We start from the raw sequence: 15597 nt of genomic DNA, 5'->3' as shown, positions 1-15597 counted from the left end.
TATCATAAAATTCCTTTTCCCCAGTCTTGATAAAAGCTGAACTGAACTAAAATAAAATAATATATCATAGTATAGCATAGCGGAGACCGTCTTGGGCTAAAGTATTTACCAAAAGGGCATTGGATTGCTCCAGCCGTGCATCCTGTTAACAAAAGATGCGCTGATGAGACAGTGCATGTTCACCCGAAGCCTTACTGGTGACATTTAACCATGTGCACTGGTCGGTCTTACGTAATCCCATCTCCAGATTATTCTCTGTACCTAATAAAACCTACCTTTACACCTCCACCTCCTTCTCCACCTCCATTTCTACCTCCATTTCCACCTCTACCTCAACCTCAACTTCTATACCTAAGGTTACCTTCTTTTTTTTTTCTTCCAACATTTACTCAATTTTTTTTCATCAATATTTATAAATTTATCTTCTTCTTTTTTATAATTTACCTGGCATTTAACAGACTGATAGTAACATCTTTAAATATGTGTTCGTTGATGCTTTTGCTATTAGTAATTTACTAATTACCATATATCATCAAAAACCAGTATATTATATAGGACATTACATCATTATTATTAAACTTTCATATGTTATTTTTTTAATATATTTATTTATTTGAATGTTAAAATTAAATAATCCGTCATTAATATCTATGATGATGATGGTGATAATGAAATTTTTACGATGCAGTAAAAACAGATACAAAAAAATTACTTAATTCATTGAATATTTATTAAATTATTTAATTACATTATTACTTGAGTAATGATTTTATGGATTATTATTGTTATTAATTTTTAAATAATTTATTCAATGGATATTGTTATTTAAATTGCGGTAAACAATTTATTGATGACTTGGAACTATTAACTTCCGTAATGGTGTCTATTAATCATGATCGTCATCTTGGGTTGGTCTTAGTCTTGGTCTTAGTCTTGGGTTTTATTATATTGCGTAACGGCTATTTAGATTTTTGATTATAATTATAATTTCGGCAATAGGTTTCGGGTGAGATTAGTTTAGCAGTGGGATGGCAGTTAAAAATTTATGGTGGGAGATAGAGAGGATTTGGATTTTTGGGAGTATATAAAGTCAAGATCAACTTGGAATAAGTACAGTTTCTAGTTTTCAAGTCTAGTAGTTTTTTATTTCAAGTAGAAAAAAAAAATAATAATTCATCATGAAAATGGTGCGTGGTTTTATTTTTTAAATTTGGCTTGTGATTTTTTGAATAAATTTGTTTATTTAAGTGATGGAATTTTTTACTAGAATAAAGGATTTAATAGTGAAATTCTTTTGTTAAGAGCTGACGGTTTTTTTTTTTAATCAGAAATTCGGAAACTTTTGATTGTTAATCTTGGAAATGTTAAAAATTTTTTAATTGTAAAAGTAGACTTTTTGCACTATTTTAATAAGTCATTGATTTTATTTCTGAGATTTTTAATTTTTAAGTTAAATTTTTTTTCAAATTTAATAATTGTAAACTTTAAAATTAATTAAAGTGAAAAAATTTTATTTTTGTTTGAATTTTGACAACTTATTTTTTATATTTCGATAATAAATTTTTAGAGTTGTTTAAATTTTTGAAAATCAAAAAATCTAGACTTAAAGATTAAATTTTTTAATTCATTCATTTAATTTCAATTGTTAGATTCCGATATTTAATTTAGTTTAATTAAAAAAAAAAAAAAAAATTGTGAAAAAAATGATAAACATAATTTTCGAAATCATGAATTTCTTGGGACTTAGAATTCGATATTTAACTATCGAAATTTGATCAATAATTTGTAAAAATTGTAGCGAAAAATCTAAGCTTCAAAAAATCAAAATAAATTTTTTTCTTTTTGTTCAAAAACTATAAATATTTAAATCACAATTTTTTTTAAAATTTGAATCTCAATATTTTTTTAACAAATTTTCTAAGTACTCGAAAATTCAAAAGCCAGAAAAAATTTATAACTAAATAATTAAATAAACTATTCGTCAATAGATAATTGCACTCGTCGTCCTTGTGGCCGTAGCAGCAGCTGCTCCCGTAGAAGAGGTCGTCGTCGTTAAGTCTCAAGAGAACAACAACATTGGAGTAGATGGATACCAGTACAGCTACGAATTATCTAACGGCCAAAACGTCCAAGAATCTGGTGAATTGAGAAACGTTCCCGGAGAAGACTCTCCTGTAATCGTAGTCAGAGGAAGTTTCAGCTACAGCGACCCCATCACCGGCAAACAATACACAGTCACCTATGTCGCCGACGAGAATGGATTCCAACCATCTGGTGAACATATTCCTGCTTGAATTTCCTACTTTACGGTCTTTGTTCTCTTTTATTTTGTGCCAATTTATTGATTTATTTTATGTTCAATAAATACTTCCGTTGATTTTAATTACTCGTATCGTTTATTTATTTCTTTTTTTAATTAATAAGTTATTTTATAAATAATTAAGTTGTTATTGGATATAAATTTATTTTACTATCTTCTTTACCAAATTTAATCCATGCCATGACAGGCCATCGTTCCAAAAACCAATAGTTTAATTTTAAATAATTATTGAAACCAGTTCTTACTAGTTGTCCTATAATTGGAACACCTGAAATTTATATTTTATTAATTATTTAATAATTAATTTATTAGAATTTTCTATTAACTTCTCGAGTAAAAAACAATGTATACGCAGTATAATATATTTATATATACTTTTATTAAAAATTTTTATAGGTATATATAACTATGTATAACACATTTTAAAAACAATTAGCCCTTTTCACCAGCCTCATTTAAAAACAATCCGCTATATGCAGCATCAGACTCAAAACAAAAATATTTTTGTAACTTTAATAACAAAACAATGTTCATAAATTCAAAAATAGTTGTTAGTATAAAAATTTAATTTTGATCAATAGAAATTTATATCTACAATCAAAAACAAAAATTATAACTTATAACTATTAGTTGGGTATAGTTTTTAAATTTTAAATATGCTTAAGTTATCAAAGACAGATTTTCAACGATCGAAGCATCCGTGCCGGAAATTGAAGACAAGTAAAAAAGGCTGATTGTAAAAAAGTTTTTGGATTAAACGAATTTATAAATTACCAAGAATAAAAATTACTGATTGTCGATACCAGTAATTAAGTTTGCTGTATAAACTCAACGGTTTTTCATCTAAAAAAAAAAAAATTTAATTGAGTTATCAGTTACTCAGCTAATAAAGAAATAGAATACTTACATGTCAGTCCATTTAAATCATACCAAAAGTACATCATGGCGTCTTTATCTAAAGCGACATCAATGTACCAAAATCCTTCCAATAATGCATCAATCATTTGAGTAAACTGTTCTGATTTATTAGCAATCCATTTTGTAAACACTTGGTCCTGTAATTTCCGACAAAGTTCCGTCGTTTCTTCTTCGGTATCCCGACAAATGTTGACTCTAAATAAGTACCAGATATTAAAAACCAAAAAAAGTGGCAAAAATTTATTTTATGTAATATAAATAAATTTACTTGTTAGAAATATCAATCATATAGCCAATGACCCGCCAGAAATGATTTAAACCCTCTCGGCTTTCTTTTTCATTAGTAAGACCCAGTTTATGAGGTTCCAACAACGCGTATCCAATGAATCCGAATTGAGTTAATGCCATATCACGCTGAGTAATATATCCGACTTTTCTTTCCCCAGCTATTTTACTGTTTGTCGAGTGCTTCCATCTTATTGTGTTCAAAGACTTCCAAAATCTGCATCAATTTCCAAACCAACAAGATGAGATTGATTTATAATTTAAATATTTATACATATATATTATATATACGAATAACAAGTAGGACTAGTGATTTTTATCGGTTTACCTTGAATTAGGATCATCAATATCTGAAGTGTATAATGCATAAATATGTAAAACGGTTTCAAAATATCTTTTGTAAGCCGTACGAGGACATCCGCTTCTTTTTGTGAATATTAATATCTGAAAAATTCATTTTTAACTTTCTGCTATGAAAATCGTCGATTTTCGAAAAATTCAAGAAGTTATTGTATTCAGTCCGATTTTAGAAAATCGAGTTTTCATCAAATGTTGACGTAATGAGCTTTTAAGACACTATTCTATTTTTAGCGTGAGGCGTGTGTGCGAACTCTCCATAACTTTGTGACTGAATGGAATATTTAGATGGTTCTTGTGGCAATCGAAAGCGCCTGTTAGCTTCTAACTTTCCCTTAAATTTTAAATCATTCAATTGAATAGATTCCGGTATAATTAAGCAATACGAAAAAAAAAAATTTTTTTAGTTTTTTTTTAAATTATTGATTAGTTTCGAAATTAAATCAGCAATAGAACTTGGAAAAACGCACTGATTGCCGTAAGAACCATCTCCATCGAGTGATTTATCTGAAAGATATCGTTGAAGAAAGAAATGGTAATCGAGGGTTTTTTTGAAATATCTTTGAGATGACTAAGCCGATCAATTTCAAAACTATATAAACTCTAGAATTCAATTAACTGCGTCGATCGTTGCAATCGTTAAAACACATCGATATCTGTATCAAGCATCAAAATCGGTTTACTCGTTCGAGAAATATTGATGGCGAAAAATTAAAAAAATAACGATTTTCTCTAGTTATCTCATAATATGATGCTCTAAATGTTATAAAAAGTATACGAGATCTGTACCTTCACCGTCTCTTTTAATCACTGCATCAAATTTATTGCAATCGATCCATTAGTTTAGAATCTGTCGTCAACAAAACATCCAAGAAAGTAATTTTCGCTGAATTTTTTTTGTATATTTCATATTTTGATTTTATGATCAAATTAAAAACTCTTTTTGCTCTTTATTATGATTAATTCCATTTGATTCTGCCGAAATCTATACGTTATCTTAAGAGTAATCTAAATCAAAATTGATAGTTTTACATTTTTCAATTATTTGAGATTTTTAATTTTCGTAGTTTAATGCAATACATAATTTTATTTGAGTTGAAGAGCTCAAAATTTGATCTGATCAGACATGACTGATATAAACTCATAAATAGTTATGTGTAATATATATGATTAGATCAGATCAGACTTTATTGATATGAAATCTACATATGTTTAATTATGTTTATCATTCATCATTTGGTGCATTTTTTACGTAGGATGTATCAATTTGATCATTTGAGTTAAGTAATGTCATGAATTGTTCATATTTATAGATAGACTAGAAAAATAGACTACAATTCAGCGATAATCAAAGACAATAAATAAATTCCAATTTAATAACTTAATTAATAATTTACAGATATTTTAAATGAGATTTTATGAATGATTATATTTGTTCATGCATCTTTAAATATAATTATGTATGACCAGATCTAGGAAATTTTCAGATTTGATTATATATAGTCATATATAATTATATACAAAATTATTTTTCATCGGGTTTTATTTTTTATCTGCGATCTTGCCGTAGATCTAAATGAACTAAAACTAACGTTTGTTCATACTTTTATATTAAATTCAAAACGTATGTGTAATAATATATATTTACAACGTGTTAACAAGATTAATAAATATTAATGTTAAATAATTATAATAATTATCTTACATCCAGAGTTGTTGGTATTGTTAGAACAGTTATTAATCCAGCGAGTGCTGCGGCGCTCAACGATAATACATTTCTATTATAGTAATCTTGTCCTCTGAATAATAAATATTATTAATTAAATATTATTTATTATAAAACAGCTTTACTTCAAAATTTTTTACTGGCCTTTAAATATTTACATATTTCTATAATTAATTGATAAATTATTTTTATATAGTACACTAAAATCAATTATATTCACTCGTTATGTCAAGTTCTCAATTATTTATTTATCTAGTTAATTCAATTTTCCACACAAAATCAAAATTACAATGGGCGCAATTAAATACCTCATAAAAATTCGGACGTGGTTTCGAATCCCACCCGTGGTATTTAAGAAGCAAAAATCGACGCTTGTTTATGCTTAATTAAATTTATGAACATAGCAAATTATATTTATGAATATAATTATAATTTACAATAAATATTTAAAAATGAATGATTATATATATTTTTAATCAATTACTAGTTTTTGCAAATTGTTCTTTTTATAGAAAAGTTAATAGTAAAAAAAAAAAAAATCATAAATAAACCATTAAAAAATAATTTTAATAAAGTAATTTAAAAATAAACTTACAGTTTAAATAATTTTTCGTCATACCAATCAGGCAAATTTTCTTTCGTGACATTACTAAAATTTGATACAATATTATTTTTATCTGACATTAAATTATTTAAATGATCATCAATACTTTCTGATGGTGACACTAAAATATATATAAAAAAAAAAAAAATATTGATATATAAATAATCCCATGTAAAACTAGAAAATAATAAACAGATCTTTCAAAATTTGTTTCCTTTGGTATTTTGCAGCATTTGATATAAATATATAAAATATTTTAGCGCGTAATCATAGATGTCTGATAAATGTCTTATATAATTTTCATGATATTTTTTATAACAATACAATAATTATAAATAATTACCATTTAATTTTTTTCTCAGCATTTTCAATTTATTATTAATAAATTAAGGCTTTAGGAAAAAACAAACAAAAACTAGAGTAATAAACGAAGAAACAAAATATTGTTGATGCAAGTTAAAACTTCCGCGATAGACTGAGCAAATTAAAGTAACCCGAGTAGTAAATTGGCGACAAAGTTTATTTTTTTATTCGCATCTTCCATGTCACTCTATATATATATACACATATACACTTAAGATGATTTTACCGTTTGTTACTGCAGATAATAACATACACTATAGTGAAACCGGTATCTTTATTGCAATGTGAAATACTTTTTTTTAATAAATATACAAATTCCCGCAAATTATTTATGATTCATATCAACGATTAAATATTTTAAAAAAAATTACTGTAATGTTATTATCAATCATTAAACACACTAAGAACTATAATGAATTTTTTTTATTTGTTACACGTAATTTTAATGATACATCTAACAGCCACGTGACATGATAATCTGCATTAATCAATAATTTAAAATATGTTATTCATTTGAGTTTATTGAGTAACTCACCTTCAAGGTTTATTATTTATCTCATTAATAATAAATGGTATTAAATTTCTTAATTTTTATCTACCGATAAACTAATATAATAAGTGTTTCAATTTTGTTCTATATTTTTATTACTGAGAAAAAATAACGTTTAAAATTATATCAAATTTTATATTTGATATGAAGAACTTGAAAGACCACACAGTAAAAAACCGGTATTAAGGTTATCGATGTTAAATGATAACACCGGTAGCATTGTTTAAATTTTTCCCGATATTAAAAGAAAAATTACTCTATTTTTGAAGTATAAGAAGTCAAATTTGTATTTTAACATCAGTTAGATAACACCGTTGAGTAGCATATCTACATCGATATCAGTTCATTTTAACAACGCTTTTTTACAGTGTAATCTATTTATTTATTCTAATCATTATCACGAAAAAATGGAATATTAAAAATTTCTGTATAGTAGCAAAAAGTGGAATTTATTATTAATGATTACGTTAGTATTTTTAATGTATCTCATAGAGATGTGCAAATAATTTTAAATCATAAATAAAGTTAAAAATTAATATTCGAATAGAATAATCAGAAATATTATAATTAATCGTAAATTTTAAAATTATTTGATTAATTCGTCAGTTTGTGAAGTATTCGAATGATTTTTTAATTTCCGAAGTATTTGTTTAATTTTCGAATCATTCGTAAAATCTAAAATTATTTATTCGAAAGATGAATTGAATATTAAGAATTCATCAATGTAAAAACTTATGAATAAATAAAAAATTAAAAAATTCGAATGTTTCGAACAAGTAAAATTTTCTTCACAATTTGATTTTTTTTTAAATTCGAAAATTTACAAATCATTCGAAGTTTTTAAATCATCAACTCGATTCTATTAAAATACTATCAACACACTCCAATTATTTAATGCTAACAAATTTACTAATTTTTGTAAATTCGTGATTGTTGTAAATTTATAATTTATTCATGAAATCTAATAACTTTATAATTAAAATCATTAAAATAAATAATACCCAATAAAATTAAATTGCTATCTCACAATTAATTTTCAAAATTCTTGAATAAAAATCTCAATAAAACTTTAGACATTTATGTTTGTCCAGATCTCAATCGTTTTAACTTCAGGCGCTTAAAAAATTTCTTCATTTTTTTAAGCGGTTTTTTTGTTGACTTGATGTTTATAATTGCCATTGACAAAGAACCGCGATAAAATGATTTTAGTTCAAAACAAAATACAACAAACGAAATAAAAAGACCCAAAAATAAAAATGCGAATCCGGCGCTCAGAGGAAGTAGACGTAAAGCTTTAGCTTCTTGGGTTTCAATGTCATGTTCAATTAATACTTCTCGTAGATGTAGAGGTGTTCGCCTATAAATAACATCTTGTAGATGATAAGCAGAGAGTCCTGTTTCTTTTAACCACAAAATCACCTGGTTAATATTTTTTATAATAGTTATTATTTATGAAATATTTAAACAATTAATTAATTAATTATTTATAATTATATTACTTTGTCAAATGATTTAACGAGCCAAGGTTTTACTGCAAATGTAACATAATAATCACTTACTGATTCTTTCATTACTCTGTAATTCTGTAAATAATTATTTTTATTAATTTATTTAATTGCCAATTATTTATTCATTTTTTTTTACCCTGAGGTCAGAGCTGCTGATGTTATTTTCTGGAAAAAATATCGAGTCGATCATACGTCCGACTATTGCATAATTTCCTTGTTTTATTTTTTCATGACGCTCTTGTTGTGAAAATTCTGATTTAAATTTATCCGGAAATTTACTTGCATATTTATCCTAATACATTTAACGTAGAAGTATTAAAAAAATTAAATTACACAACAATAATAACTTACATTTAAATTAAAATAATCGTCAAATTTTGGCACAGGACCTTCTCTACCCCATGTAAGATTTTTTTCAATAAACTGATCCAGTCTATCGATTCTTCGAAAAATAATAAATAAAAAAATTTGGTGATCGTAAAACACTATCTAATGCTTTGCATTAAAAGTCGTACAATATTAATTAATATTTATTATTTAATTATAATTAAATAATTACCGATCTTCATACTCAGGAAATGTTAATCTGGCAGCTAAACTACTAGAATAAGCAGTAACGACAAGCACACCCGCCATATGCCACAATTGAGTTTGAATTTTTAATCCATTGATTCTTTGTGGCGCCCAAGTACCCACTAGCCGAGCGATTAATTCAATTAAAGTAGTAATATAACTTCTGTATCGCGGTTCCATGTTAGGATTTATCCAGGCTTTGATGTACACATAGAGACTTTGAAGAAATATAATTCCTAAAATCCCCATCCAGACTCCCAGAGACAATGGACGAAGCAGCGCCCAAAAACTTGATTCTGGTTTTGGTCGAGGAACCAAAAAATTTATAAATAATTGGTACCATGGTTTTGTTAAATTAACGTAACGATAATGGTCGTGTTTTAACCAAACTCCACTGAATGCGATATCTATCTACAAGAAAAAAAATTAAAACGTAGGGGCCAGAAGAAGGGCGGGGGCAAAACGGGTTAGGGCGGGCGGAACAGGGTATTCCCCAAAATTGTATAAAAAAAAAATTTTTTTTTAAAATGATTTTTTAACCTTTCAAAATCACTTTTATAACTACAATTGAGCATTATTTTGAATTTTTTTTTTTGTTAAACTTTTCTAAAAATCGAGTGTCAGTCGAAAAACGTTAATGACTTTTTTTTTATTATAAAAACTATTAAAATTTTTTTTCTTCCTTTGCATCCAATAATTATGTAACATATAATTTCTCTTTGTGTAAATTACTTACAAAAAAATTTAATGTAATCAAATTTATTTGATTTCCAGAAATTTTTTTTTTCATCTTTTAAGGGGGTACCCCATTCTGCCCCCAAAATTGAAATTTTTTTTTAACAGCAACTGAGTCGACTAAAAAAGTCCTAACAAAAAAAAAACCGTGACACTCAAAATGTATACAAAAATGATGATAAGAGTTGCCAATGCCGGTTATAAACAATTTCTAACTAAATAGTTGGAGTGGTCCATTTTGCCTCTCAGGTCCCGTTTCGTCTGCCCTTCCCCTATATATTTTAGTTATTAAAAACATATAAAATTTATTTATTTTTAGGTTAATTTACTTCGTTACGAAATAGTTGACCAATCATTCCTCCGTTCCAATCTGTTCCATTTGGTCTTCCATATCTACAATGTACTCATTATAATTATTGATCATTGATAAATTATATTTGTTAAGTTAATAATTACCTGTAATGACCATTAGGTTTACGTATAAGCCATTTAAAATTTAATCTTTCAGCGATAATGATAAATAATTTTGTTTCAACACCATCGACTTCATTTTCTAAAATAAATTATCTGTTATATCCCTGGCGAATCGGAATTACGGTAATTTACGAAAAATTCCCTAAATCCTACAGTAATTTGCGGTATTTTCCCGTAAATTACGGAATTTTACCGCAAATTACGGTTCTTTACCGCGTGAATCGTGCACGAAAAAAAATTTCCTGTTGCTGCAATAGGAGGCAGTCATGTTGCAGCAACAGGAAAAAATCCTGTTGTGGCAACAGGATTAATACTGTTGTTGCGACTTAATAGAAAAATATAGTTACACACTTAAAAATTTTGCGTCATTGCGTCAAAAAACTTAGTGTTAAAAATTTTTGTGTTAAATATTTAACACTTTTTTGTTTTGACTTAACAGAATAAATGTTAAATGTACACATAAAACTATTAAATATTTAACACAAAAATTTTTAACACTAAGTTTTTTGACGCAAGGACGCAAAATTTTTAAGTGTGTAACTATATTTTTCTATTAAGTCGCGACAACAGTATTAATCCTGTTGCTACAACAGGATTTTTTCCTGTTGCTGCAACATGACTGCCTCCTGTTGTAGCTACAGGAAAATCCTGTTGCCACAACAGGATTTTTTCCTGTTGCTGAAACATGCCTACCTCCTGTTGCAGCAACAGGAATTTTTTTTCCGTGTGGTGTTTACGGTAAAGTACGGTAGCGTTACCATTCGTTATGGTAGTTTTTTGGTAGGGTGTGATACTTTAACCGTAAAAATACAGTACTTTCACCGCCAAATTCGATTGTCTGTCGGGTTACAATTACTAAAATCACAAAAAGTAACAAAAACTTTAAATTCTAATAACAATTACTTCTAATGCTGAAAAAATATATATTAATAGCATAACACCTAAATATAACAATGAGAAATGGTATTATTTATATCGTTGACTTTAAGTTTCATTTTCTTCGGGCGTTCAACGAATCAATAAATAAATTAAGAGAAAAAAAAAACAATTAATTCGATTGGAATAACTGAGTAAAAAAATTCAAAATCAAATCTCCATATTTAAAGATCTACTTTTTCTTTTTTAAAGTCAGTTTTAATTGAGTATCAAAAACTTTGCAGTTTATCGTTATTTTTTTTTTTTTTTTTTTTTTGTTTAACAATAACTATATACGATAAGAAATATCGTTTAAATACTTTTATTCTAAACAAGGAAATATATTGAACGTACACACAAGAAGTCAAGAAAGTAATTGTATTATAAGTAAAATATCAAAAGTTAAATTTGTATGGTGCACGGAGAAAAATTTGGGCTCAAAACGTACCAATTTTTATTATGCTGTCCACCATACTTGAAACAGAAAGAGAAGCATCCAAAAAATTACTCTGCTCTTATAAAAAATTATTATGCCGCATCACAACTATTATAATATACAGAAGTAAATGTTATTAAATCTTATCGATAAGTGTCTCGCGCGTAGTAAGTATTATGACACAGCATAATAATTTTTCATATGAGCATAATAATTTTTTGGATGTTTCCCTTCTTGTTTCAAGTTTGGTCGACGGCATAATAAAAATTAGTAGGTTTCGAGCCGACATTTTTCTCCGTGTAGATATCGTGCGTAATTCGAATCCACCAGGGATATAATAATTTTTCGTAATTAGTTGCATGTAAATAAACGAATTGTTTATTCTTAATTTTCTGAGGTTATGCTGCAAGTAAATATTTTTGTTTAACTTTGAGTATAAATTCCAATTAGAACTTGAGGACGCGTTATGAGAGCTTTGATTCATCTAATTAACATTCAGTCGGAGTTTTTAATTAGAAAAATATAGAAAGAGATGGTATAACAATCACAAGACGTGGAAAAACAATAAGCTCAAAAGCTTTTATAATTTCAAATCAAAATTCTCAATTATGTATCTATTTATCAAATAAACTGATATTAATGTAAATTATTATAATAATTATTGATTAATAAAATTACTATCTTGTGCAGTAAAAAATTCTCCTTCAATTCCATCAACTGTTTTATTTACTGTCGAATGAAGATAACATAGAGGCGGATTATAATATGCCGCGACTTGTAATTCGCGGCCTTGTAAATCAACGATACCACTTTGATGTCTTATTTCTTCGATCCTGTAATCGTTAATTATAATTATTATACATATTTCAGTTCAAATTACAATACTATGATAATTAAAAGTATTTATTGTTTATTACAACTAATTATTAATCACCTGGAGACGCGTTTAAAGTGACGAGGAAATAAATAATTTTCAGACAAGGACCACACGTATGATTTTGAAATTATATTAACGTTTGAATGCTTATAAAGGGTTACGTTTAATAATTCGGATGAATTATTATCGACTCGGTCGTTTATTATAATTAAAATTTCTGATGTTGATATTTTTGTGGGAATTCTGAAATATTTCGAATATCTTAAACAATAAAATAATAGACCCAATTAATGACAATAATTATTAATATTTTATTTAACTCATTGATAAATAAAAAATTTGTACATAATTATATGTAAGTATTCAATATATTTATATATTAATTTTTTTAATCGGATATTTTATTATTTGTAAAACCGATAAAATAAAATTATACCTTACAATTTGAATTATAACAAAAAAGATAAAAAAAAAATTTGGCAACTAGTTGACCCCGCGGGTGAGTTCCGAAACTTTTCGCAGTTTTCGAGCTCAATATTCGTTTTTAAATTATTTAAATAAACAAATATAAATTAAAATATTTAATTTTATTCTCTTTTTTTCAAATAAATAAAATAATTAGTCCAGCATATGAAGCTATAAATTTTAGTCTTCATTTATCTTTGCCCTTAATATTTTCAAAATAAATTCAAATTAATCCTAAAAATATCAAGTAACTAATTTAAAAAAATTAGTCCCAATACCCCAAATAAATGAAAATAAAATAAATTACTGCCAATTGATCTCTCACTAGTTTATTAAATTTAAAAACTACTAGCGTTAAAAAATGAAATAAAAAAATAATTGGCATACAAAAATAAAATTTACGGTCCATTAAAAAAGTCAATTTTAGTCATCATTTATATTCATTTTTAATATTCATAAACTTATGATTAAATTAAATTATCGAAAATATCAAAGTGCATCAATATTTAATTAATAATTAATAAACTTACTTCTTAATGGCCATAAATAATACATCAATAGAAGAAGAAACTAAAAAATATCCTTGACATTCATGCGACCGATATTTTACATAATAATCAAATTTATATATTTTTATAAATTTATTAAATAAAATATTTGCATTCGGATCCTCTGTTAAATTAAAAATAATAAATTAGTATAAATATTTTTTAATACAATTAATCACACATTTACTTTGATCAAATATATAAAATTACCATTGTCAATGAAAATATTATTACATCGAGAATAAGGAAATGAAAATTTTATAATTAACTCAAAATCTTTATCTGAAATCCAGTCATGATCTTTATCAGCGTAAATATTTTCACTGCGAGTGTAAAATAATTTTATTATTATTAATAACAAAAATAAGTATATGATAGAGTAATGAAGACTCCGCATATTTAACAAGAACTAATTATCAGTGAACTAAAGCGTGAGTTAAATGAATTAAGGGTTGAGTATAATAAAATTGAATGTTCGCTGTTTGTTCCTTTGATAGATAAATTATAAGGATAATGTTGAAAAGTAATGAATAACGCGCAGGTAAATTATAGAGAAATGTGTGTCACGAAACATGATTAATTTTGCGATAAAAGATAGTTGTAGCTTATTGTGTACACACATGTTAGGATAAATTATTGTTATCATTGCTAATTTAAACATCATGTGTGTTGGTTCAATGTTATAGTTGTTGTTGTTATTATGTACAACATAAGAATATAAATTAAAATTACATCGGACGGATCGTTGATTTAATCTAGATGTTTTGTTCGTTTTAATGTTTATTCCCAAATCGATCAATGGAAAAACTATTATAAATATAATAAAAAGTCCCGCTAAGAAAATCCAAGATTTACAAAAAATATTGAAAATATTGTTTCTACTCCGATTTTCGAAAATGTAAATTACATCAAATGTCGACGTTTTGAGGTCCGAGGAAGCTATATTAACTATTTTCTAAAAGATATCCGAGTGTCTGTACACAGAAAAAAAGATTTACTTGGTTCAAGTAAAATATTTTTTTCATAATTTTATTCTTGAATGAAGAAAAAATCATTTCTTGTTTTTAGAAAAGTTTCTTGCTTTAAGAATTTTTTTTTTTGTTGCTTTAATAAATTTGTATTTTGGTTTGAGAAGTTTCTCTTGTTTCAAAATAATTTTCTTTTTTTCGAGAAAATTCAATTTCTTGATGTAATTGATTCGATCTATATCATAAAAAATGTTCTTCTCTCAAGAAAATTCCGTCTCTTACTCCAAAATGTTTTTATTTTGTTTCAAGAAAATGTTCTTCTCGCGAAAAAATTTAGTTTCTCGCTTCAAAATTTATTTATTTTGTCTCTAGAAAATGTTCTCTTAATAAACAAAATTTTTCTCCTATTAAGAAAATCAATTATCGATTTATTGCCGCAAGGTTTAAAATTCAAGTAAATTTAATACTTGATTGAAGAAAATTCTGGCCTTTCTTCTTTGACCCAAAAATTTTCTTGACTCAAGAAAATTAACATTCAGTCAAGATAGTTTTTTTTTCTGTGTAAGTAGGTTTGGAAAAACATTTCTCGTCTTCGACAGGCTAGTTGTTGATGCCTGTTTATGTCGGGCTTGATGCACACGAGGGTGTCTGTTATTGTATGTGTATAATACCGACTAAAACCAATTCCTCTGTCTCTGGCCTCTGAATTCCCGCGGGAACCGTCGTTAGGCATTACTTCACAGGGAGAGGATCTAGCACAAATGCTCTTTCTTCAGGTAGTTGAAGTTAATTCTTCTCTTCTTTCAGCTATGGCCTTCTTTTTCTCGTTTCCTTTCAGTAGACCGTAGCTCCTTTGGGACTTCCGTGACGAAAGTGCTGGTTGCGTTCCATGCAGCTTTTGATGACAGCATCGCATCTACCAATATTCCTGGTTAAATCATCCGTTTAAGTGTTAATTCCAGGTTGACGCGCTGA

General features: G+C 26.8%; 3 protein-coding genes across 3 annotated transcripts; 1 reads left to right on the top strand and 2 right to left on the bottom strand.

Moving 5' to 3' along the window:
* The first annotated feature begins 1082 nt into the window (after positions 1 to 1082).
* LOC103570643 (flexible cuticle protein 12) lies at positions 1083 to 2383 on the top strand. The gene is made up of 2 exons (XM_008548447.1): positions 1083 to 1187; positions 1989 to 2383. Exons 1-2 carry the CDS (start codon positions 1179 to 1181, stop codon positions 2292 to 2294), a joined length of 315 nt encoding a protein of 104 aa, XP_008546669.1. The 5' UTR covers positions 1083 to 1178; the 3' UTR covers positions 2295 to 2383.
* LOC103570642 (uncharacterized) lies at positions 2379 to 6935 on the bottom strand. Its single transcript, XM_008548446.2, has 8 exons — positions 6554 to 6935; positions 6202 to 6331; positions 5586 to 5679; positions 3852 to 3967; positions 3507 to 3740; positions 3228 to 3433; positions 3095 to 3163; positions 2379 to 2588 (listed from the first exon to the last, which is right to left on the bottom strand). The coding sequence occupies exons 1-8, from the start codon at positions 6573 to 6575 to the stop codon at positions 2440 to 2442; spliced, it is 1020 nt and encodes a 339-aa protein (XP_008546668.1). The 5' UTR covers positions 6576 to 6935; the 3' UTR covers positions 2379 to 2439.
* Positions 6936 to 8168: 1233 nt separating this feature from the next.
* LOC103570663 (glutamate receptor ionotropic, delta-2) lies at positions 8169 to 13698 on the bottom strand. The gene is made up of 10 exons (XM_053739934.1): positions 13637 to 13698; positions 12699 to 12884; positions 12442 to 12597; positions 10396 to 10500; positions 10269 to 10332; positions 9191 to 9615; positions 8983 to 9073; positions 8768 to 8923; positions 8623 to 8706; positions 8169 to 8542 (listed from the first exon to the last, which is right to left on the bottom strand). The coding sequence occupies exons 1-10, from the start codon at positions 13648 to 13650 to the stop codon at positions 8201 to 8203; spliced, it is 1623 nt and encodes a 540-aa protein (XP_053595909.1). The 5' UTR covers positions 13651 to 13698; the 3' UTR covers positions 8169 to 8200.
* Positions 13699 to 15597: the final 1899 nt, after the last annotated feature.

Source organism: Microplitis demolitor, chromosome 6, assembly GCF_026212275.2.
Source record: "Microplitis demolitor isolate Queensland-Clemson2020A chromosome 6, iyMicDemo2.1a, whole genome shotgun sequence".
Classification (NCBI taxonomy): Eukaryota; Metazoa; Arthropoda; class Insecta; order Hymenoptera; family Braconidae; genus Microplitis; species Microplitis demolitor.
Note: the sequence above shows the minus strand (reverse complement) of the source record. Positions and strands in the feature narration are given on the sequence as shown.